Consider the following 25477-nt stretch of genomic DNA (forward strand, 5'->3'; position numbering starts at 1 on the left):
TCATAAATGACTATATGTACCTGTAATCTGTCTTTATGTGTAGTCTTATTCTATTTGCATGGCAAATTGTATGTCATTGCTGTAGTCCTTACTTACCACCACACTTGTTAAGGATCTGCCAGGCACAGCTTCTGTATCCACGCCCATAGGTAATCAGTCTGCACCTGCTTCTATGTCTGTGAGACTGACTCCATCTTCCACCACTCAGGATGGCAGGCTTAGGAGTGGGAGAGCCTATCACAGCCTGGCCAGATGGAGCTAGCTCCCGCCCTCTGTCTATTTATACCTGCCTTTCCTGTTCCTCCTTGCTTGTGATTCTTCTCTGTTGGTTTCCTGGCCCTGCTGCAGCTTCTTGAACTACTTGTCCCTGCTTCATATTGACCCTGGCTTACTGACTACTCTTCTGCTCTGCGTTTGGTACCTCGTTTCCCTTTGTTCTGTGTTTCCTTGTCTGGTTGTCTGTCGTGCACTTACTGAGTGTAGGGACCGTCGCCCAGTTGTACCCCGTCGCCTAGGGCGGGTCGTTGCAAGTAGGCAGGGACTGAGTGGCGGTTAGATTAGGGCTCACTTGTCTGTTTCGCTATCCCTGTCATTACAACACTATTGTATTTTAATTGTATGTTTATTTTAGGTCTTGATGGCCAACTTGTTTTTATGACAATTCTAATAAAGTATTTGAATTTTGCATGATACATCTTGTACTTTGTATAATTTTCTTGGATATTCATATGTCCACACATATACTTATAGGTATTGATTTTCTATGTTGTTATATGTGCGGACGTTTATTGAGACGTTTGTCTGTGGTCTAGGTCAGTATAGGTATTGATATGCAACTATGTTGTTTTGTAACAAGAGAATCTCCTTATCCTGTTGCCTAATCCTGTCCCCACAGTATATTTCTCCCCCCCACCATTATAGTCTGACCCCTCTCTAACCTAACTACCCCTTTATTTTCTACATTGACCTCCCTCCTCAGCCCTAGTTTGAATACTCCGCCATCCCTGCTAGAATTCTCTCCCCCAGCACAGCGGACCCCCTTCCATTTACGTGCAAATCATATGCAGAATACAGTTTGTACCCCAATGAAAAGTCAGCCCAGTGCTCTGAGAACCCAAAGCCTTCTCCTCTACACCAATACTTAAGCCATGCATTTAACTCCCTGACCTCCCGCTGTCTTTCCTTTGATGGGCATGGCACATTACCTTGGAGGTCCTTCCCTTCAGCTTGTAGCCTAGTTCTTTAAAATTATTCTTAAGGCTCCGCCACCTACCATGTATACAGCTGGATCTTTACCAGCCCCTCCCAGTAATTTATCCACCCATTCCACCACATGTCGAACGCTGGAACCAGGGACACAGCAAACCATTCAGTTGACGCGGTCTTGGTGCCAAATTATTCTATTCGTCTTCCTGATTATAGAATCGCATACAACTACTAATTGTCTTGCCTTACCTGCATTACCATCCCGCCGACTACTAGCTGGGCTGACCCATGTCTTCGCCCTCTAGATCTACCCCATTAACTGCTTGCTCAGTGAGCAGCATGATCTGCTCAAGATTGTCTATCGCCCTCAGTGTTGCATTTTACTCCTCCAGATCTCTAATGCGAGCTTCCAGCTGAACAACATGCACACATCTACCACAGAGATATTCTCCCTGGAACTCCAGCTCCAGTCGTGCATACATATGGCAATCTGTGCACTGAAGAAAAACTTTAATCTTGCTGTCCATTATCCCAGTTACAAAAAAAAAAAGTGAACAAATCAAAAAGCAAAAGTAAAGAAAAGTACTTACAGGGACTATAAGGCTGGGTTCACACGACCTATTTTCAGACGTAAACGAGGCGTATTCTGCCTCGTTTTACGTCTGAAAATAGGGCTGCAATACGTCGGCAAACATCTGCCCATTCGTTTGAATGGGTTTGCCGACGTACTGTGCAGACGGCCTGTAATTTACGCGTCGTCATTTGACAGCTGTCAAACTACGACGTGTAAATTGCCTGCCTCGGCAAAGAAGTGCAGGGCACTTCTTTGCAACATAATTTGAGCCGTTCTTTATTGAAGTCAATGAAGAACAGCTCAAGATTACAGGCGTCAAAGACGCCTCGTATATTACGAGGAGGAGCATTTACGGCTGAAACGACGCAGCTGTTTTCTTCTGAAAACAGTCTGTCATTTCAGCCGTAAAAGCCAGCTAGCGTGTGAACATACCCTAACTCCTCTTTTCAACTCTGGTTTATTAACTCTACTTTTTACACCAGCCACTTAGTCAACCAAGCCCAATGAGAGCAAACTCAAGAGTGAGTCCTGCAGGTTAATTTATTTCACCTTAGAGCAATTAACCCCTCCCCCTAAATAGCTGCACAGCAGGAAAGAAGCTGAGAAGAAAAAAAAGGGTTTTAAATTGTGTCGGTTTTGCAAGATTCTATTTACAAGCACTCAATTAATTTACAGTATCACACACACAGGAACACAGCAACACACTCCGGTTTAATAACTCCACTTATTACACCAGCCACTTAGTCAACCAAGCCCATTGAGAGCACTAGTTGTGAATACACATGGCAAACTGTGCACTGAAGAAAACCTCCAATCTTTCTGTCCATTATCCCAGTTACAAAAAAAAACAGTGAACAATTAAAAAGTAGAAGAAAAGAGTACTTACAGGGACTTTAAGGGTATGTGCACATGTAAACTGCATTTACGTCTGAAATTACGGAGCTCTTTTCAGGAGATAACAGCTCCGTAATTTCATTTTGCGAGACGTCATTGACGGCCGTAATTTAGAGCTGTTCTTCATTGAATTCAAGGAAAAATGGCTCAAATTACATCCAAAGAAGCGCCCTGCATGTCCCGCGATTTGCGTGCGGCTCGCGGCTGACACTCCGAAGCCGGCCGACCCGAAAATCACGGCCGTGCACATGGCTACGGTCGTGTGCATGAGGCCTAACACTTGTATTATCATATGAATTGTATAAATGTTATATAATTTATTTTGTACAGTTTATTGAGAAGTGAAAATAATTCTGGATTTGACTATATGTGCTCCTTTTGGATGCAAATGTTACACTAGTAGTGGTATTAACAGATGAGTAACCGCCTATCAACTACTTCTTAAGAAGATAAACAAGGCCAAAAACTTGGCATGAACAAACCAGCATTTCACAATGGATCAATGTAAAAAACATTAAAGTTTGAGATTTATGGCAATAACAGGGTTACGTAAGGGTGAACAGAAGAGGGATACCACAATGCATAGTTTTCCAACCTTTTTAGACTCAAGGCAACCCTGAAATTTTTTTTTTCCTCTGGGCACACCCACCAAACAATGTTTACAAAAAAACAAAAACACAGATCTTTTGCAGCTGAGGTGTCACATAGACGGATGTTTGTGGTGGGTGAAAAGTGTATGGCAGATTTACCGAGGTTGGCCAGCAAGCTTGGTGTGAAAAATATGTTGCACTTTATACTTTGCTACACCTTTAAATTACACTACACCCAAGAAAAAACACACTTTCATCAATGAGGTAACCAGCCTCTACGGTAAAATGACCATCAGCCCCCGACTCACAGTACAATGACCATCAGCACTCCACTCACAGTAAAATGACCATCAGCCCCCCACAGCACAAAGACTAACAGTCCCCACAGTAAAATCATTATCAGCCCCCACAGTTAAATGAGCATGAGCTCCCCACAGTAATATGACCATGAGCTCCCCACAGTACAAAGACCATGAGCTCCCCACAGTACAATGACCATCAGCCCCCCACAGTACAATGACCATCAGCCCCCACAGTAAAATGAACATGAGCTCCCCACAGTACAATGACCATGAGCTCCCCACAGTACAATGACCATGAGCTCCCCACAGTACTATGACCATCAGCCCCCACAGTAAAATGACAACCTCAGAGCACATGGCGTAAAAACCTCTTCTCACCAGCTTACCCTCTGAGCTTTACCCAGAACTTCAACCGGTCCATGGACAAAACTTAATTCCTTCTTTCGTAGTAAGCACACTATAAGGGTATGTTCACACTAAGTGTTTTCGGCCGAAAAATCGGAAACAGAACACCTCCAAACATTTGCCCATTGATTTCAATGGGAAAACAGCGTTCTGTTCCGACGGGGCGTTTTTTACGCGGCCATTTTTCAAAACGGCCACGTAAAAATACGGCCACGAAAAAGGAGTGCATGTCACTTTTTCAGCTGTTTTTGGAGCCGTTTTTCATAGACTCCATAGAAAAACAGCTCCAAAAAAAGCCGTTAAAAACGCAACGAAAAACGCCAGTGGCTTAAAAAACATCTGAAAATCAGGAGCTGTTTTCCCCTGAAAACTGCTCTGTATTTTGAGCCGTTTTTTATTTTGTGTGTGCACATAGCCTAACGATGCTGCAATCACATCATAAAGATGTGATTGTAACGGCACAAAAGTTTGCTTACTGCGGGGGAAGGAATCACATAAGTAATCTGCCCAGGAACGCAGCGCTAATGGAGCCCACATTCCTCTATTCAGGCTATTCTGGTTGTAAGTGTCAGGGCAGTACTTGTAGCAGACGTGAGTGCATGCATCTCGTCTGCTACAAGCATAAGAAGCAGCCGCAAGAGGGAGGATATATATATTTTTCCTTGTGGGGGCAGTGGATTAGAGGAGTGTCGCAGCACCCCCTGGAGGCTTCTCACAGCCCCCCCAGATGGGAAACGCTGGCACAGTGTATCAAAGTATGTGTTTGGAATATTCAAGTCTACTCTGGAGTTGGACATCAAATCAACTGCACTTTGATAAAGGAAATGCAACAATACATCCTTCAGAAACATGTTATACCCTCTGAGTTGAGTCTTTGTGGAGAAAGATCCTGCAAAATAATGACCCAAAGCACACATCTAAGCCTTGCCAGCAGGGGCGTAGCTAAAGGCTCATGGGCCCCGATGCAAAGATTCTTCTTGGGTCCCCCCCAAAATTCTCATGGCCGACGGTCCGCAGCTTTCAGCTGCATCGCTGGGCCTCCTCAGTGACCAAACGATGCAGCACTAGCATCCAGGGGCGTCACTAAGGTCTTAAAACGTCTGCGGAAATAGCCCCAATACATATGTGTCCCCCCCCAAAAAAATGTGTGTGCGTGCATGTTTATGTGTATATAGGATACAGCATATCTATAGCACTACAACCCTATAGCTATGGATAGGATTAGATACAGTGGCTCATCAGACAGAGTCACACATGATAGGATTAGATACAGTAGCTCAGCAGACAGTATCACACATGATAGGATTAGATACAGTAGCTCAGCAAACAGTATCACACATTATAGGATTAGATACAGTGGCTCAGCAGAAGAGTATCACACATGATAGAATTAGATGCAGTGGCTCAGCAGACGGTATCACCCATCATAGGATTAGATATAGGGCCCAGCTCGCTGACATTGCAGCTCCAGCGCTGGACCCAGGAAAGGTAAGAATAATAATTATTTTCCTTTTTTATGTGTTACTAATTATTGTTGTGTGTTTGTGTTTTTTTACAAATTCGGTTGTTGGACTAATTTGATGACGGCATTTTTTTTATTCTCAATAAAATGGTTATCGAGGGTTGTGTAGGATTTTTATTTCAATAAAATATTTTTCCTATGTCTTCGCATTTTTCTAAACTTTATTACTACCACGTTAGTAATGGCCGCTGGCTGATTGACAGCGTCCATTACTAAGGCGAGGCTTAATGTTAGACATGGAGAGGCTAACACTAACCCGCTGTAAAGGATCTGCCAGGCACAGCTTCAGGGTTAACTTCCTTAGGTAATCAGTCTTCACCTGAGTCTATCTCTCTGAGACTGACTCCAGCTTCCACCACTCAGGCTGGCAGGCTTAGGAGTGGGAGAGCCTATCGCAGCCTGGCCAGCTCAGCTAGCTCCCGCCCTCTGTCTATTTATACCTGCCTTTCCTTTTCCTCCTTGCTTGTGATTCTTTCCGTGTGGTTTCCTGGCCCAGCTACAGCTCCTAACAATTTGATCCTGCTCCATTCTGACCCTGGCTTTCTGACTACTCTTCTGCTCTGCGTTTGGTACCTCGTGCTCTCCTGGTTTGACTTGGCTCGTTCACCACTCTGTTGCTCACGGTGTTGCCGTGGGCAACTGCCCCTTTCCCTTTGCTTTATATTCCCTTGTATGTTTTGTCTCGTGCACTTACTGAGCGTAGGGACCGCCGCCCAGTTGTACCCCGTCGCCTAGGGCGGGTCGTTGCAAGTAGGCAGGGACAGAGTGGCGGGTAGATTAGGGCTCACTTGTCCGTTTCCCTACCCCTATCATTACATAATCACAAGCCCATATACCTAGTCTACCCTGGTCCCTGACCCTACTATGGACCCCCTTGAGACCCTGGCTCAGCAAATGCAGGGTCTCTCCCTACAGGTCCAGGCCCTGGCTCAGAAGGTCAACCAGCCTGAGGCTACCTTGGTGGTTCCCCTCACCTCAACTCCTGAACCCCACCTCAAGTTGCCCGACCGGTTCTCAGGGGACCGGACGGCTTTTCTCTCCTTTTGGGAGAGTTGCAGGCTTTACTTTCGCTTAAAGCCCCACTCCTCAGGTTCTGAGAGCCAGCGAGTGGGTATAATTATGTCCCGGCTCCAGGAGGGGCCCCAAGAATGGGCCTTCTCCTTGGCTCCTGACGCCCCTGAACTTTCCTCCGTTGATCTTTTCTTTTCTGCTCTCGGACTCATTTATGACGAGACTGACAAGACTGCCTTTGCCGAGAGTCAGCTGGTGACCTTACGTCAGGGTAAGAGACCTGTTGAGGAGTATTGTTCTGACTTTAGGAAGTGGTGCGTAGCTTCTCGGTGGAATGACCCTGCCTTAAGGTGCCAGTTTAGGTTGGGTCTGTCGAATGCCCTGAAAGACCTGCTAGTTAGCTATCCCTCTTCTGACTCCCTAGACCAGGTTATGGCTTTAGCGGTACGACTTGACCGACGTCTCAGGGAACGACAACGTGAACGTTTATGTGTTTTCTCCTCCGACTCCCCCATGATGCCTCCCGAGGTTCCGTTGCTTCGTTCTTCCCCGGAAGACTCAGAGGTACCTATGCAACTCGGGGCCTTCGTGTCTCCCCAACAATGTAGAGATTTCCGCAGGAAGAATGGTCTCTGCTTCTACTGTGGGGATGACAAGCATCAAGTGAACAACTGTCCTAAGCGTAAGAATGCAGCCGGAGAACTTCCGCGCCTAAGTGATCATCGGGGAGGTCACTTGGGCGCACAGGTATTTCCCGTAAATATGAAACGTAATAAGATCTTGCTTCCCTTTCAGGTCTCTTTTGGTGGTAGGTCTGCTACCGGCAGCGCCTTCGTGGATTCAGGGTCCTCTGCTAATATCATGTCTGTGGAATTTGCTATGTCTCTTGCTATGCCTTTGATTGATTTGGCTAAACCTGTCCCGGTAGTGGGTATCGACTCCACTCCTCTTGCTAATGGTTATTTTACACAGCATACCCCTGTTTTTGAACTCCTTGTTGGCTCCATGCATTTGGAGCAGTGCTCTGTACTGTTGATGCAGGGATTATCGTCCGATTTGGTTTTAGGCCTTCCTTGGTTGCAGTTGCATAATCCCACGTTTGACTGGAATACTGGGGAGCTTACCAAATGGGGTAATGAATGTTTGACGTCATGTTTTTCTGTTAATTCTATTTCTCCCCCTGAGGAGGTGAACACCTGAGTCTATCTCTCTGAGACTGACTCCAGCTTCCACCACTCAGGCTGGCAGGCTTAGGAGTGGGAGAGCCTATCGCAGCCTGGCCAGACTCAGCTAGCTCCCGCCCTCTGTCTATTTATACCTGCCTTTCCTTTTCCTCCTTGCTTGTGATTCTTTCCGTGTGGTTTCCTGGCCCAGCTACAGCTCCTAACAATTTGATCCTGCTCCATTCTGACCCTGGCTTTCTGACTACTCTTCTGCTCTGCGTTTGGTACCTCGTGCTCTCCTGGTTTGACTTGGCTCGTTCACCACTCTGTTGCTCACGGTGTTGCCGTGGGCAACTGCCCCTTTCCCTTTGCTTTATATTCCCTTGTATGTTTTGTCCCGTGCACTTACTGAGCGTAGGGACCGCCGCCCAGTTGTACCCCGTCGCCTAGGGCGGGTCGTTGCAAGTAGGCAGGGACAGAGTGGCGTGTAGATTAGGGCTCACTTGTCCATTTCCCTACCCCTATCATTACACCTGCATTATTACCCCGGTACCCACCACCACCAGGGGTACTGGGAAGAGCCGGGTACAATCCAGTACCCGACCATCTGTAGTGATGGCAGTGCACTGGCGCGGCCGCAGGCTGGTATTATTAGGCTGGGAAAGTCCAAAAGCTGTGACCCTTCCCACCCTGGTAATGCTAGGCTGCTGTTGCTGTGTTGTATCTGGCTGGTTATAAAAATCGTTCTTTCCACTATTTATTTTTCATTTTTTATTTTTTTTTAATTACGTGGGGTCCCCCCCATTTTTCCATGTGGAGCCCCTCAACGGAAGGGCAACGCTGATGGGAACACAGCCTAACACATATGGTAGGCTTAGATACAGGACCCAAGTGCATGTGTGATACGGTTTGTTGGACCCTGTATCTAAGCCTAAGGTAGGCTTAGATACAGGGTCCATCAGACAGTAATCTTATACAGTATAGGATTACTGTCTGCTGGGGCCCTGTATCTAAGCCTACCACATGGTAGGCGTAAAAGGGGTTGTCCAGTCCCTAAACATTGATGGCCTATCCTCAGGATAGGCCATCAATAGCTGATGGGTCAGGGTCCGACTCTCGGGACCCCAGCCAATCAGCTGTTTTGAAGGGGGTGCAAGGGTGTACAAGCGCTGCTTACCCTTCATTTCCCTTACTTCCTCACACCGTGAATCGCTGACATCCGTGCCGGCGATTCAGTGTGTAAAAAAGTGACCAGAATGAAGGGGAAGTAGTGCTCGTACGAGCGACTGCACCCCCTTCAAAACAGCTGATTGGCGGGGGTCCCGGGAGTCGAACCCCGACTCATCAGCTCCAGCAGACAGTGGTATTAAACTTACCCTCCTCTCCAGCCGCAGTGGAGGTCCTGACTCCATCCAGGGTCGGGATGTTGTGCGCAGCGCATAATGTTGTGACGTCATGCGCTGCGCACAGCGCTGTTACATCAGGATTTCTGATGGGCTCCGGAAGGAGGGGGAATAAGTACTGTCAGTTACTATACTAATGGGGGCTCATGTCATTTATTACATAGGCCACAGTTACTAAAGTAACTTTTCATTGATGTGGTGCGGGGGGCCGCGGGTCTCCCTGACTTCGGGGCCCGGTCGCAATTGCGAGCGCTCCGACCCCTATAGTTACGCCACTGCCTGCAAGAAGTACTTGAAGATCAAGGAGTTCTGACTGACAAACTTCACGAAAATCCCCTGACTTTATTTATGGGGACACTTGAAGAGCAAGAAAGTTAAGTATTCAGTAAAATCACAAGATACTCTTGTAGCATTCTGAAATTATTCTGGAATAGCAGGAATCTTCTGGATTTGCACAAACTCGTCCATTTCAGCGTGACTGCGTACAGTCATTAAAACAAAATGAGGTTATACCAAATATAAGAAATTCTGAAATTCAAGTCAATATTTTATAGACTCTATTTTTCACATATATAGATACACGACCATAGAGTGCTCATATATAAGAGAGGCTTATGATTATTATTTCTTACCTCTGCTCTTAGTAATTGCTCTGCTTGGCTTCTTGTCATATTTTTGGAATACCATCTGTAGAGCCAAAGACAAAAAACACAACTATTATTAATCGATACCATATTGCTCCATATGTATTATTGGTATGAAATTGTTTAAAACACTGAGAAAATTAGAATGTGCAAGATCTTTCTTCTGTAGCGATTGGCATAGATAATAAGTACACTTTATATAGTGCACAGCCCTTAGTTCTGCACAGGAAAACACAGTTCCACACTTAACTGCAAGTGTTCAAGTAAGTCATTAAAAAGTAAAGAATCACGTAATACTGTAACTAGTAAAGTGAAGATGGTAAAAAAATGATAATATCTGTAAAATAGGTGACTGAGGCTCAATCTCCAGACAAGTCCAATAAGCTGCACTCATCCATGATCCCACCGTCTTCAGGAGCTACTTTCATATGCAACCTCTGGCTTGTAAGGCCATATCTTGAATATGGGATTCCATTTTGGGCTCCACATTGTAGAAAGGATATTGCAGAGCATTGAAAGATGGGCAACTAGATAGATAATTAGGAATGGAGGTCTCTCTTACAATAAAAGGGTAGAAAAATTGGTCTTTTTCAGCTTGGAAAAAAACCATCTAAGGGTATTTTCACACGCTTAACCAAAAACATCTGAAAATACAGAGCTGATTTCAAGGGAAAACAGCTCCTGATTTTCAGCCATTTTTTTAGCAACTGGCGTTTGTCGCGGAGTTTTTTACGGACGTTTTTGGAGCTGTTTTTCTATAGTCAATGAAAAACGGCTCCAAAAACGGCTCAAGAAGTGACATGCACTTCTTTTCTCGCGGCCGTTTTTTTACATGTTTTCAGGGGGTTAGAACAATGATGTTCTATGGGTGTATTCACACAGCCAGTTTTTTGATGGCCCATGAATAATGGCCGTCAAAAAATAGGACATGTTCTATTTTTGGCCGTTTTAACGGCCTGACGGCCCCCATAGTAGTCAATGGATACGTTTTTAACGGCTGTCAATACATGTAACAACCGTTAAAAATGGATCTGTGACATGGGGATGTGCAAGGGAACTACTAGTTCCCTTGCTGGCTATCGGCGGCGCGACGACACATACTCAAAGATGCAGCACCGACTTCTTCTGGTCTGGTCGCTAGTCTCACGGATGCTGCGAAGGCAACGCGATGACGTCATCGCACCGTCTTCGCAGATCCTGTGACACTAGCGACCAGACCAGAAGACAGCGCTGCATCGGTGAGTATGTGTCATCACGTCGCCGCAGGTCCCGTGAAGACAAGAGACTTTACCTGAAGAAGACAGCGCTACATCGGAGAGTACGTAGGGCATTCATGTCGGCTTGTGTGGCATTATATACATCGGGGCTGTGTGGTATAATATACAGGAGGGCTGAGTGGCATGTACAGGGGGGCTGTGTGGCATCTACAGGGGGGCTGTGTGGCATCTACAGGGGGGCTGTGTGGCATCTGCATGTGGCATCTACAGTGAGGCTGTGTGGCATTTACAGGGAGGCTGTGTGGCATCATATACAGGGAGGCTGTGTGGTATCATACACAGGGACGTGTGTGGCATCATATATAGGGAGGTGTGTGGCATCATATATAGGGAGGTGTGTGGCATCATATACAGGGAGGTGTGTGGCATCATCTACAGGGAGGTGTGTGGCATAATCTACAGGGAGGTTTGAGGCATCATATACAGGGAGGTTGTGTGGCATCTTATACAGGAGGTGTGTGGCATCATATACAGGGAGGTGTGTGGCATTATATACAGGGTGGTGTGTGGCATTGTCACGGATCATTACCATGTATATTGTTTGAAAAATATTATCCTCACACATATGTATATACATTTCAGTTCTTTGTGTAATATACTGATATATATATAACAAGTTCTTTGTTCATGTCGGACACACCTATGGAAGACACCACCCCCTGGAATGCAAGAAGAGTGAGTCTGAGAAACTGGTGGGGGCTTGGGCACTCCTACATCTCTGGGGAGGAGGCATGTGTCTCTTTCTGTGTTTCTTTGTTCTGAATAAAAAAGTTTTTCAGTCTTCCTCCTGACAGAGAGGGAAGCTGTACCAAACATTTCTGTGTGGTGTACATCTCTCCAGGCATGCCTTCAGCTTTCAATTTACAGAGGTGGTTATTCGGTGTGAAATACGGACCTGACATTTGGCGCCCGAACGTGGGGCCTCACTCGAGGAAATATCAAAATCCGGACAATCGACAATCACAGGGTGAAACAGAGGACTCAAAGTTGCCCACTGCAGGAATTTGATCACCACCGCAATAACACGGTAAGCGAATTGATTTTATAAATCTTCGTCTTATCTGTGTTAGTGGACAGTCTTGTGGCGATCTATAGAACCCTTTTGTTGATTTCCTGGATTATCTCAGGCGACAGAGGTGATATTTTCCGCTGTGAGGTTGAAAACCTGTGAGACCTTAGTCGCGCCCGACTAACCATCCTCTGGGTAATTAGAGTCTAAATAAAAGATTATATAAGAGACCGGAGAGCTGCAGACTGCAAATTTTAATATTTCCAGCGAGGCCAGAGAGTCTAAAGATTTTTATATCCTAGCGAGATGTAATAAATACATTGCAGACTAGAGATAATACTATTTCGGCGAGACTTAGCGTTGGAGACTGTGAAATTATAATATTTCCTGCCAGACCAAGAGTTGCAGATCGAAAATTGTTATATAAATTACGTGTATAATATAGACTGTTAGAATGGATGGTTTACGGTCCATATTCAAATCTCCAGGATCGTCCGTAAAATGAAGAAATTGATGGAAGTGTGTGGGATCCATAGAGGAGGGCGGCTCCAAGCCGCAGATTGGGCAAAAGGTATTCTGGAGAACAAAGGAAAGTTGGAAGGTAGTAAGTTGATGCAAAGTGCTTTAGAGGGATTTGCAGAAGGGAAAGTTAGGAATAAGTTAATTTTGTCATTTGTAGTGTCTTTTCTATTTACAGAAGTTCCAGTCTAGTTCACTGATGAAACAACACGTCATCATAATATAGAGATGGTGGCCGACAGATTGTACTGTTACAGATTATGTGGTTGATGTTTTGAACGTAGATAATTCCTATACAATGGTGTGATGAATGATTGCAGATACGTATGTTGTTTTGCCGGCATTGAAAGTGTTAAGATTGTGAGACTAGAAGCTGTGAGAAATGAGTGTGTGACCCCCCTCCCTCCCCCCTGTAGTGTGCTGTGTTTGGGAGGAGGAGGGGGGGGCTGACTGGGTGCAGTCTGCAGGGCTGATGAGACAAAGGGATTTCAATATGCACTGCTAGATATATATATCAGTAATGTCTACAAACCTAAATAAATTTCTTCTCTTTGCGCATGCGCTGTTGTTTATAAAAGTTACGATATTTATGTGTTATGATGTGATCAGATTTCATGTGTTTTGATGTTAATTCAGATGTATTAAACTATAGATACTGTGAGACACGGGGTTTTGAAAATGTATGTGCCCCCACCGTTCCCTATTTTTATATACAGTTTATTGGTTTGCAGTAATTAATGTTATCAGATATAATATTTTCTGTTTTATTGAATAACCAACTACAATTGTTTTGTTTTTGATTTCACACATGAGTTATGTCATTGTAAAGATCAAATGTATTTTCGTCAGGAAAAAGTCATTTTTGTTTCAGGCTGTTGCACATTACAGGGGGTTAAACTAGTGCCCGACTTTGTTATGTTGAGATGTAGTTTTGAACTCTGCTACATTACTTTCGCAGAGTCCACAAAGGGGGGAATGGTGAAGGAACTGATCAGGTACAATTTTGGTTTGTTTTGAATTAATTAATTTGGTTTCAGGAGATCTACAAAATGTGTAAGAGACCCCAATGAGTAATCCAGATTAAATGTGTATGAGAGTAACCTAAATGTTGAGGTTTTTCTGTGTAGATGGTTCCAGATCTTTCCAGAACAGTAAATATGGCACTGGGTAAGCTGTGCTGTAGTCTCCACCCAATATGAGGTATTGTGTAAAAGACCATCCCCCTCAGAGCAAAGTTACACAGGAGGTGACGTCACTCACAGATGGGTCTTTACAGATTTAGAAGGGGGAGAAGGAAAAAAACAAAAATTGTCTGGACATTGTTAATTTGATGTAAAGTTTTTAGGAATTTTTTTTATTTGTTTTTGTATTAATCAAGTATTTGCAGAATCTGATAAAAGTGAGATTCTCAAAATGTTCTGGATTATCAGATGAGTGTGGAGAAATGTATAACATTTGGTTTTATTTTAGAGGATGAAGACTCCACCCCTTTGAGATGTTCTATCTATATGTGACATGGGTTTCTAATGTAAATTTGTAATAAAGAGATTTTATTATACAATATGTACAAGACAGGATACGAGGCACCAGGTAAATCATCCAGAAACCACTCTCACCTTCTTGTTCATCTCAAGGAGCAGAGCTGGAGGTGCTCGCTGAGGCTTGTAACCTGGCAGAAGGTAAGACGGCCGACATTTACACTGACTCTAGGTACACTTTTGGCATCGCCCACAATTATGGGCCCATTGGTAGTAGGAACTTTATTGGATCATCGGGTAAGCCAATTGAGAGAGCGAGAGAAGACAGACCTGACAACAAGGGTATATGCAGCCAGGTGTCAGTAAATTGGCTTGTCCCAGGATGCAATAATGCCACCACTAGGTTTGTAGCAGCCGGCATGATGTGCGCACGGCGTGACATAGGTAAAACAGCAAAGGTACCTGTGAAAAGTGCAGCCCGGCCATATTAACAGTCCCAGCGACTGCAGAACATACAACTACCCGAGGTAGAAGTGTATGACAATGTGCTCGTGTGTGTAGACCTGTTCTCAGGGGGGCATGAAGCCCGGCCTGTATTTTCCCCACTGCAGATGTTGTGTGTAAGTGACGGGGGAACAATGTTATCCCAAGTATTGACCTGATGTTTGTACAATGATAAGATGTTAGCAGTTCTCTAGACGTTATCCCAAAGTTAGTTTGTTTAATAACTGTATTTAAGAAGTGTTGTGGGAATATTACATACTCAGGTTAAGTTTTATGTAAAGTTCTAGACCAGCCTTAGCATTGGACTATTAGAGTCATGCGTCAGATAAAAGGTACAGAAGCGGAATATTCCCATTCGAAAACATTTTTATTTGTTTCTTTTTATTTTTGTTGTGAAAGGGAAATTTTAGAGCAGAGAATTCTGTGCAGTGTATATGTGTATGTATAGATATGTATATAAAGAAGAAGAATCAGTTTGTAAGTTTTAGTTACTGACCAGTGTGAATGTTTGATGTAAAGATGCTATTTGTTAATGTTTTTCTTCAAATTAATTATTTGATTAAGATCAATTATTGTTTATACAATGAAAAAGCTTGTTCTCCACAGGAAGAGTCCAACTGGGAGCGGAAGGCGTGAGAACCAGATTCTAACAGAATGTGGACGGATAAGAGAAGGTGAACCGGTAACACCCAAGGCACTCTTGATGGCACTTGCATTGATGGTGTATGACCTCACATATGCCCCAAGACTGCAAGGATCGATTTGGTAAGATCTAATTGGTATGCCCCAGGTTTTACAGCTGATGCTGCTAAATTCTGTTAGAGCTGTTTGATTTGCCTACAGAACAGTCCTGGCAGACCGGTGCCAACCTTATCATACCCGCCTCCCACGAAGAGAACTGACCTTGAGAGGCCTTCCCAGGTAGAACGAACCAGATTAGAGTAAGAAAAATAGGTTTAAGACACTTGTCAGATAAACATGTGGAATCTGTGTATGTTTCTGTGAGGTGGAGATGTTCTAGGCAATCAGCTGAGATCAAGGTACAAATCCTGCTGAAAGAGTATCACCAAGTGCAAATGAAATGTACCCAATAAATTACACATCTTCTAGGTGCCCTGTCCATTGTAACAGAGAAGTTTTTCCTTATATAAAGGTGTTTGATGTCATTTAAGGGCCTGACATTATTGTATGTACTTAGAACAACGTTTATAGTGTATGCGGATGATGTTATCACCAGATTAGTATTTATTTTAACAATTGACAAAAGTTGGGGGTCCCCAGTAAGTGCCAGTAAATATGAACTAAAAGACTTTTAACACGATGAACTCCATCACTGAGATGCGGCAGGCGCAGCCGGAGCCAATACAACGCGTTTATCATGAACTGACGGCAGTGTCACAATTCTAAGCGGCCGCCCAGTCAAGTAACTTGCCAGATGAAGAGTACAGATGCGGAGGGTTTGATAGTCACAATACAACTCCACTAATCCGCCTACGTGGGATCTCACCCCAGGCTCACAGCATGAGGTGCTATGTACAGCCTGATGACGTAAACTAAAGGAGACGGTGTCTGACAGATGAGAAGGACCAAACCAAGTCCTGATGACATCAGCAAAGATCAAAGTAAAGACCAAAGACCTGAGTGAATCCGTCAGCAGGATCAAGTGTTTTGATAAGAAAGTGGCTAGGAGGGGGTAATAATAACTCCCCCACTGGACACCAACATAGTCTGACTCCACAATTGTGTGGGTTACCCTGAGGGTGACAGTCAGTGAAGAGCAGAAGACAGGAGAAGAAGGGGACGATGGTGTACAGGACTGGCAATGAACTGATGGGACCCGAAACCTGAGGATGATAGCATTATGTTATTAGTTGAGGCCCTATTGTTTATAGTGTCTGAGGTTTATAATTATAATGTGTGTAAATATGCCACGGTGCTGCAAATTACAATCTGAGGCGTTTTATGTGAAGGTGTGAGGTGAAGGTCACTGTGCTGCCCATGACCTGTCATATCTGCAGGGGTAAAGTCCCATTAGGACAGTAAGTGACAGTGCGACAATTATTACTGTTAATAAAAATGTAGACCGGATTAATTATATATATATATATATATATATTACAACCAGCAGCGGTTTGTAGATTATATCAAGACAACCATCCTGTATCCAGAGGAGAATAGGGAAAGTTAGGACCACTCCGACAACTTGGAAGTCCAGGTACAAAGGGGGGTTACTCATCAGGAGTAGCTCGTCTCAAGCTGGTGAATAAATCCAAAACCCCTACCCGCCTGGTTCGAGTGGTCAGTGGTAGGTTGCTAGGCAAGACTCAGGGATAGAGCAATAATATTTTTAGGGGGGACTGTCAGGGATCATTACCATGTATATTGTTTGAAAAATATTATCCTCACACATATGTATATACATTTCAGTTCTTTGTGTAATATACTGATATATATATAACAAGTTCTTTGTTCATGTCGGACACACCTATGGAAGACACCGCCCCCTGGAATGCAAGAAGAGTGAGTCTGAGAAACTGGGAGGAGGCATGTGTCTCTTTCTGTGTTTCTTTGTTCTGAATAAAAAAGTTTTTCAGTCTTCCTCCTGACTGAGAGAGGGAAGCTGTACCAAACATTTCTGTGTGGTATACTTCTCTCCAGGCATGCCTTCAGCTTTCAATTTACAGAGGTGGTTATTCGGTGTGAAATACGGACCTGACAGCATCATATACAGGGAGGTTGTGTGGCATCATATACAGGATGTGTGTGGCATCATATACAGGGAGATGTGTGGCATCATATACAGAGTGTTGTGTGTCATCATATACAGGGAAGCTGTGTGGCATCATATACAGGAGGTGTGTGGCATCATATACAGGGAGGTGTGTGGAATCATATACAGGGAAGTATGCGGCATTATATACAGGGAGGCTGTAAATAGTGTCTAGGTGAACATGTGACCTTCCTTTGGATGTTTTCAGGGGGTACGTAGTGTAATGTAATCTAGCAGCGATCATTGCAGCAAGTCTTCAAGTTTTATAAAAGTGTAAAAATTAAAGTTATAAGTTACAAAAAAGAAATTATTTTATATTAAAAAAATGATTTTATTGTGCAAATGCTGCAAAACATAAAAAATCTATATACATATGGTATCGCCGTAATTGTATTGACCCACAGAATTAAGTAAAATTGTCATTTATAGGCCAGGGTGAGCGCTGTAAAAAAAAATGAAAATAGTGTCAGAATTGATGCCATTTAGTCACCTTGCGCTGCCAAAAAATGTAATAGAAAGTGATGAAAAAAAATCTCATGTACCCCAAAATGGTACCAACAAACAAGCCCTCACACAGCTCCAGTGGAGAAAACATAAAAAAGTTCTGGCTCTCAGAATATGGTGATACAAAATGTGCAGAATGTTCCAAAAGCTGTTAAGATTGGACACCATTTATCAGTGCGACACCAGTCACATATCTATGAATTATTATTTATTTACACCATTATTATACCCTCTCACTATGCACACAGCTTATATATGCTCCCACATTATAAACTCAAATACCAGTAAAACTTCAAATAGATCTACTACCAAGCAAAATTTGTTCTCCAAAAGCCAATTGGCGCTCCCTCTACAGTGTGCCCAAACAGCAGTTTACATCCACAGAAATGGTATCGCCATACCCGGGAGAACCCGATTAACATTTTATGAGGTATTTGTCTTCAGTGGCACAAACTGGGCACAACATATTGTGCACCAAAATGTCATATCAGCAGATAAATGTTTGCACTCTGCACCATCCGCTGCGCATTAACCCCTTCGCGCACCTGACGTGATGCAGGGGGTGATGTATGATACGGGCTCACACGCTGAGCCCGTGCCATACGCTGTCGGTGTTAGCTCTGTATTACCACTGACATCTGGGACTAAGGGACAGGAACAGCGATCGCGCTGTTACAGGAGCGTGTAAAAATGACAATATACTGCAATGCATACAAAAAAAAAAACCTTTTCCCATTTATTCTCTAAAGTAATGTAAAAAATAAAAAAATACACAAAATTTTTATCGCTGCATTTGTAAAAGTCAGAACTATTCCAATATACCATTATTTAACTCACACGGTGAACGCCGTAAAAATAAAGAATTTAAAACGCCAAAATTGCTCTTTCTTATTCACCTTAGATCTAAAAAAATGTTAATAAAAAGTGCTCAAACAGTTGTATATACCAAAAATGATACCAATAAAAACTACATCTCTTCCCACAAAAACATAAGCCCTCACATCTCTCAATTGACAAAAAAATACAATAAGTTATGCCTCTCGGAATGTGGTGAAACAAATTTTTTTTTTTAACACATAGTTTTTACTTTGAATGAATACCCATGACTGTATGTGTGGACATATCACACATCCCAAAAGGGACAAAATCAAACACCAAGTACACAAGTATGACTTGTAATAAGGGCAATACTTTATTAAATATACATAAAAACATGTTGGCCATCAGGACCTAAAATAAGACATACAATTAAAATGCATGGATGTGGAGAACACAAGAGCTGTAACAAGTAAAGAATACTCAAGAGGCAAAGAAAAGCATAATAAACAATTCAAAGAACAACTTGCAAATAAAGAAGTTCAAAAACCACAATGTGGTACATGCACAGTGCCTGCATAATAGAGAAAGTAATGAGCCAAACAGAGTATATAGCGAGCAGAACCCACCCACACTGGTATATGTGTGAGTGTAAAGATGTAGTGACCAGGGGGTAACCGCAAATCAAATCCAGTCCCAGGACCTATACCAACCGGTATACTGCATAATCAGCCTAAAAGTGGACACCACACCATGAGCCCCAACGCACGTTTCGCAGTAGCTTTCTCAAGGGGTACTCAAGAAAGCTACCGCGAAACGTGCGGAATCAAAACGTGGGAATCAAATCCAGTCCCAGGACCTATACCAACCGGTATACTGCATAATCAGCCTAAAAGTGGACACCACACCACAACGCACGTTTCGCGGTAGCTTTCTTGAGTACCCCTTGAGAAAGCTACTGCGAAACGTGCGTTGGGGCTCATGGTGTGGTGTCCACTTTTAGGCTGATTATGCAGTATACCGGTTGGTATAGGTCCTGGGACTGGATTTGATTTTCGGTTACCCCCTGGTCACTACATCTTTACACTCACACATATACCAGTGTGGGTGGGTTCTGCTCGCTATATACTCTATTTGGCTCATTACTTTCTCTATTATGCAGGCACTGTGCATGTACCACATTGTGGTTTTTGAACTTCTTTACTTGCAAGTTGTTCTTTGAATTGTTTATTATGCTTTTCTTTGCCTCTTGAGTATTCTTTACTTGTTACAGCTCTTGTGTTCTCCACATCCATGCATTTTAATTGTATGTCTTATTTTAGGTCCTGATGGCCAACATGTTTTTATGTATATTTAATAAAGTATTGCCATTATTACAAGTCATACTTGTGTACTTGGTGTTTGATTTTGTCTCTTTTGGGATGTGTGATATGTCCACACATACAGTCATGGGTATTCATTCTTTGCTTTTCTTTTGATATGTGTGGACGTTTATCGTGAACGTTTATCATTTGTTCTGTTACTATATAGGTATTCATAGTTTTTACTTTGTAAAGGTAGTAAAATATAAAAAAAACAATATTAATTTGGTATCATCGTAATTGTATTGAGTCGCAGAAAAAAGTTCAAGTTGTCGTTTTTACTGCACGTTGAAAGCCGTAAAAACGAAACCCAAAAAACAATGGAGGAATCACAGTTTTTTCCCAGTACATTAAATAGTACTTTAAATTGTGTCAATAGAAACTACAACTCCTCCTGCAAGAAATAAGCCCTCACACGACTGTATTGATGGAAAAATAAAAAAGTTATGGCTTTTGGAAGGCGGGGAGGGAAAAACTAAAAAGAAAAAGCAAAATATGGATTAGTCCAAGGGTTAATTCATTTCTAATAAAAAAACATTTATGACCAAACGTGGGGTATTGCCGTACTCCGGAGAAATTGCTTTACAAATGTTGGAGGGCTTTTTTTTCCTTTATCCTTTGTGAAAATGAAAAAATTCCAAATTTTTGTGGAAATAATGTTGATATTCATTTTCACGGCCTAATTCTAATAAATTCTGCAAAAGTCCTGTGGGGTCTAAATGCTCACTATACCCCTAGTTAGATTCCTTAACCCCTTCCCGCTCCTTGACGTACTATTACGTCATGGCAGCTGTATCGTTCGCGCTCCATGCCGTAATAGTACGTCTCGGGAGTAACGGCCGTTTCGGCCGTCCTCCCGACACATACAGGAGCTGTGACACTGCTGTCTTGTTCAGCAGCTGTCACAGCTCCTACAGCGGGGACCGATCGCTGTGTCCCCGCTGATTAACCCCTTAAAAGCCGCGTTCTATAGAGATCGCGGCTTTTTAGGGGTTAAGCTGCCATCGCCGGCCTGCTACGCGATAGCGGCCGGTGATGGTGACTATGGCAACCGGACACCAAACAATGGCGTCCGGCTATGCCATAGACGGAAGCCTAGTGGGTCCTGACAACGTCAGGACCCACTATGCTTGCTGTCAGTGAGTAGCTGACAGTTCTAATACACTGCACTACGCATGTAGTGCAGTGTATTAGAATAGCGATCAGGGCCTCCTGCCCTCAAGTCCCCTAGTGGGACAAAGTAATAAAGTTAAAAAAAAGTTAAAAAAAGATGTGTAAAAATAAGAAAATAAAAGTTTTAAAAGTAATAAAAGTAAAAGTCCCACTTTTTCCCTTATCAGTCCTTTATTATTAATAAAAATATATAAACAAACAAATAAACTATACATAATTGGTATCGCCGCGTCCGTAACGGCCTGAGCTACAAAATTATTTTGTTATTTATCCCGCACGGTGAACGCCGTAAAAAAAAATATTAATAAACCGTACCACAATCACAATTGTTTGGTCACTTCACCTCCCAAAAAATGGAATAAAAAGAGATCAAAAAGTCGCATGTACCTAAAAATGGTACTGATGGAAAATACAGTTCGTTACGCAAAAAATAAGTCCTCGCACGCCTTTATTGATTGAAAAATAAAAACGTTCTGGCTCTTAGAATAAGGTAACACAAAAAGTGAATGATTGTTTACCAAACGTATTTTATTGTGCAAACGCCATAAGACATAAAAAAAAACTATAAACATCTAGTATCGCCGTGATCGTATCGCCCCGCAGAATAAAGTGAATATGTCATTTATAGCGCACGGTGAACGCTGTAAAAAAAAAAGTATACAAAAACAATAGTAGAATTGCTGTTTATTAGTCACCACGCCACCTAAAAATGGAATAAAAACTGATCAAAAAGCTGCATGCACCCCATGAAAACTACAATGGATTCCTCAAGGGGTCTAGTTTCCAAATTGGGGTCACTTTTGGGGGGTTTCCAATGTTTTGGCACCACAAGACCTCTTCAAACCGGACATGGTGCCTAATAAAAAAGAGGGCTCAAAATCCGCTAGGTGCTCCTTTGCTTCGGAGGCCGGTGCTTCAGTCCATTACCGCCCGAGGGCCACATGTGGGATATTTCTCTAAACTGCAGAATCTGGGCAATAAGTATTGAGTTGCGTTTCTCTGATAAATCCTTTTGTGTTATAAAAAAAATGGTATAAAAAGAGTAAATTTCACCTCTACTTTGCTCTAAATTTCTGTGAAACACCTAAAGGGTTCATAAACTTTCTAAATGCTGTTGTGAATACTTTGAGGGGTCTAGTTTCTAAAATGGGGTGTTTGATAGGGGTTTCTAATATATGGGCCCCTCAAAGCAACTTCAGAAATGAACTGGAACCTAAAAAAATAAATAAATGAGGCAATACTTCGCTTCTTACATTATACTGATAATGAGCCGTGCCCACTCCGAGATGACCCCAGTTTTGACCGTTTGTATAAACGGAGACCCCTATTAGACCGTTCCAGTGCCCGGTTTTCCCAAGCATACACCCCCGAGAAGTGTTTTTCTATTGATGAGTCCCTGGTACATTTTAAAGGGAGGGTTCAATTCCGCCAGTACCTGCCAGGTAAGAGGGCAAGGTATGGCGTGAAGATGTATAAGCTGTGCGAGAGTGCATCAGGGTATACCTACAGGTTTAGGATATATGAAGGAAAGGCCACCCCCAAACCAGACTGCATCCTGGACTACAATAGGTACATGGGAGGGATGGACTTGTCAAATCAAGTCCTGAAGCCCTACAGCGCCATGCGGTGTGGTATAAGAAGCTGGCCGGGCACATCATACAGATGGCTTTGTACAATGCGTATGTGCTACGTCGATGTGCAGGCCAGAGGGGAACTTTCCTGGAATTTCAAGATCTAATCTTTAGGGACCAGGAAGGGGGGGCACCCAGTACTTCTGGAAGCGAGGCCACACGCATCGTACCAGGGCAACACTTTCCAGGAGAAGGTCCCCAAACCGGTGGAAAGGGAAAGAGTCAAAAGAGGTGCAGAGTCTGCTATAAGAGGGGGATAAGGAAGAACACAATATACCAATGTGACACGTGTCCCGAAAAACCAGGGCTCTGTATAAAAGATTGTTTTAAAATGTATCATACATCCCTTGATTTTTAATTTACCCTGATGCACTCCGCACAGCTTACCCCCCTCATCTTTCCCTTCTGAGCCCTGCCGTATGCCCAGGCAGCTGATAACAGCCACATGTAGGGTATTGTCGTACCCAGGAGAACCGACATTACAATTTAAGGGGTGTATATCTCCGGTGGCGCATGCTGGGCACACTATATTGGACACTGAAATGGCATATACATATATAAAATTGCAAATCTCACACTGCACCATCTGCTGCGCATTATCTTTTACACAGTACCTGTGGGGTCAAAATGCTCACTACACCTCTAGATGAATGTCTTAAGGGGTGTAGTTTTTAAAATGGGGTCACTTCTCGTGGGTTTCAACTGTACTGATACCTCAGGGGCTTCTGCACACATGACTTAGCACCAGAAAAGCTCCAGTAGGCCAAATGATGGTCCTTTCCTTCTGAGCCCTCCCATGGGCCCAAAGGGCAGTTTATCACCACAAATGGGGTATTGCCGCACTAAGGACAAATTGGGCAACAAAATGGGGTATGTTGTTCCTTGTGAAAATAAGAAATTTTGATCAAAAATGACATCTTATTGGAAAAAATATCATTTTTTTCATTTCACAGCCCAATTCAAATAGGTGCTGTGAAAAAACTGTGCGGTCAAAATGATAACAAAAACCATAAATGAATTCCTTGAGGGGTGTAGTTTCCAAAATGGGGTCAATTCTGGTGGGTTTCCATTGCTTTGATACCTCTGGGGCTCTGCAAATGCAACATGGCACCCGAAAACCAATCCAGCAAAATCTGGACTCCAACAAACACATAGCGCTCCTTTCCGTCTGAGCCCTCCCATGGGCCCAAACGGCAGTTTATCACCACAAATGGGGTATTGCCGCACTAAGGACAAATTGGGCAACAAAATGGGGTATGTTGTTCCCTGTGAAAATAAGAAATTTTGATCAAAAATGACATCTTATTGGAAAAAATATAATTTTTTTCATTTCACAGCCCAATTCAAATAGGTGCTGTGAAAAACCTGTGCGGTCAAAATGATAACAAAAACCATAAATGAATTCCTTGAGGGGTGTAGTTTCCAAAATGGGGTCACTTCGGGTGGGTTTCCATTGCTTTGATACCTCTGGGGCTCTGCAAATGCGACATGGCACCCGAAAACCAATCCAGCAAAATCTGGACTCCAACAAACACATAGCGCTCCTTTCCTTCTGAGCCCTCCCATGGGCCCAAACGGCAGTTTATCACCACAAATGGGGTATTGCCGCACTAAGGACAAATTGGGCAACAAAATGGGGTATGTTGTTCCCTGTGAAAATAAGAAAATTTGATCAAAAATGACATTTTATTGGAAAAAATATCATTTTTTTCATTTCACAGCCCAATTCAAATAGGTGCTGTGAAAAAACTGTGCGGTCAAAATGATAACAAAAACCATAAATGAATTCCTTGAGGGGTGTAATTTCCAAAATGGGGTCACTTCTGGTGGGTTTCCATTGTTTTGATACCTCAACGCCTCTTCAAACCTGGCATGCTGCCTAAAATATATTCTAATAAAAAAGAGGCCTCAAAATGCACTAGGTGCTTCTTTGCTTCTAGGGCTTGTGTTTTAGTCCACGAGCGCAGTAGGGCCACATGTGGGACATTTCTAAAAACTGCAGAATCTGGACAATACATATTTAGTAGTGTTTCTCTGGTAAAACCTTCTCTGTTACTAAAAAAAAATTGAATAAAATTGAAATTCAGCAGAAAAAATGAAATTTGCAAATTTCATTTCCACTTTGCTTTAATTCCTGTGAAATGCCTGAAGGGTTAAAAAACTTTCTATATGCTGTTTTGAATACTTTGAGGGGTCTAGTTTTTAAAATGGGGTGTTTTATGGGGGTTTCTAATACATAGGCCCCTCAAATCCACTTCAGAACTGAACTGGCACCTTCAAAAAAAGGCTTTTGAAATTTTCTTAAGAATATGAGAAATTGCTGTTTATGTTCTAAACCTTGTAACGTCCAAGAAAAATAAAATAATGTTCAAAAAACGATGCCAATCTAAAGTAGACATATGGGAAATGTGAACTAGTAACTATTTTGGGTGGTATAACCGTCTGTTTTTCAAGCAGATGCATTTAAATTCTGAAAAATGCTATTTTTTGTTAATGTTCTCTAAATTTTGCAATTTTTCACAAATAAAGACTGAATATATCGACCAAATTTTACCACGAACATGAAGCCCAAAGTGTCACGAGAAAACAATCTCAGAATCGCTTGGATAGGTTTAAGCATTCCGACGTTATTACCACATAAAGTGAAATATGTCAGATTTGAAAAATGGGCTCTGAGCCTTAAGGCCAAAACTAGGCTGCGTCCTTAAGGGGTTAAGTGGT

At 42.9% G+C, this 25477-nt stretch overlaps 1 protein-coding gene across 1 annotated transcript in view; it reads right to left on the reverse strand.

Moving 5' to 3' along the window:
* The window catches only part of BTK (Bruton tyrosine kinase), a 477293-nt gene that overhangs the window by 150494 nt on the left and 301322 nt on the right, over positions 1 to 25477 (reverse strand). Inside the window, exon 10 of the mRNA XM_075835606.1 lies at positions 9703 to 9757. Within this exon, the coding sequence (XP_075691721.1) occupies positions 9703 to 9757 (55 nt within the window). The remainder of the gene's footprint in view (positions 1 to 9702; positions 9758 to 25477) is intronic.

Source organism: Rhinoderma darwinii, chromosome 8, assembly GCF_050947455.1.
Source record: "Rhinoderma darwinii isolate aRhiDar2 chromosome 8, aRhiDar2.hap1, whole genome shotgun sequence".
Classification (NCBI taxonomy): Eukaryota; Metazoa; Chordata; class Amphibia; order Anura; family Rhinodermatidae; genus Rhinoderma; species Rhinoderma darwinii.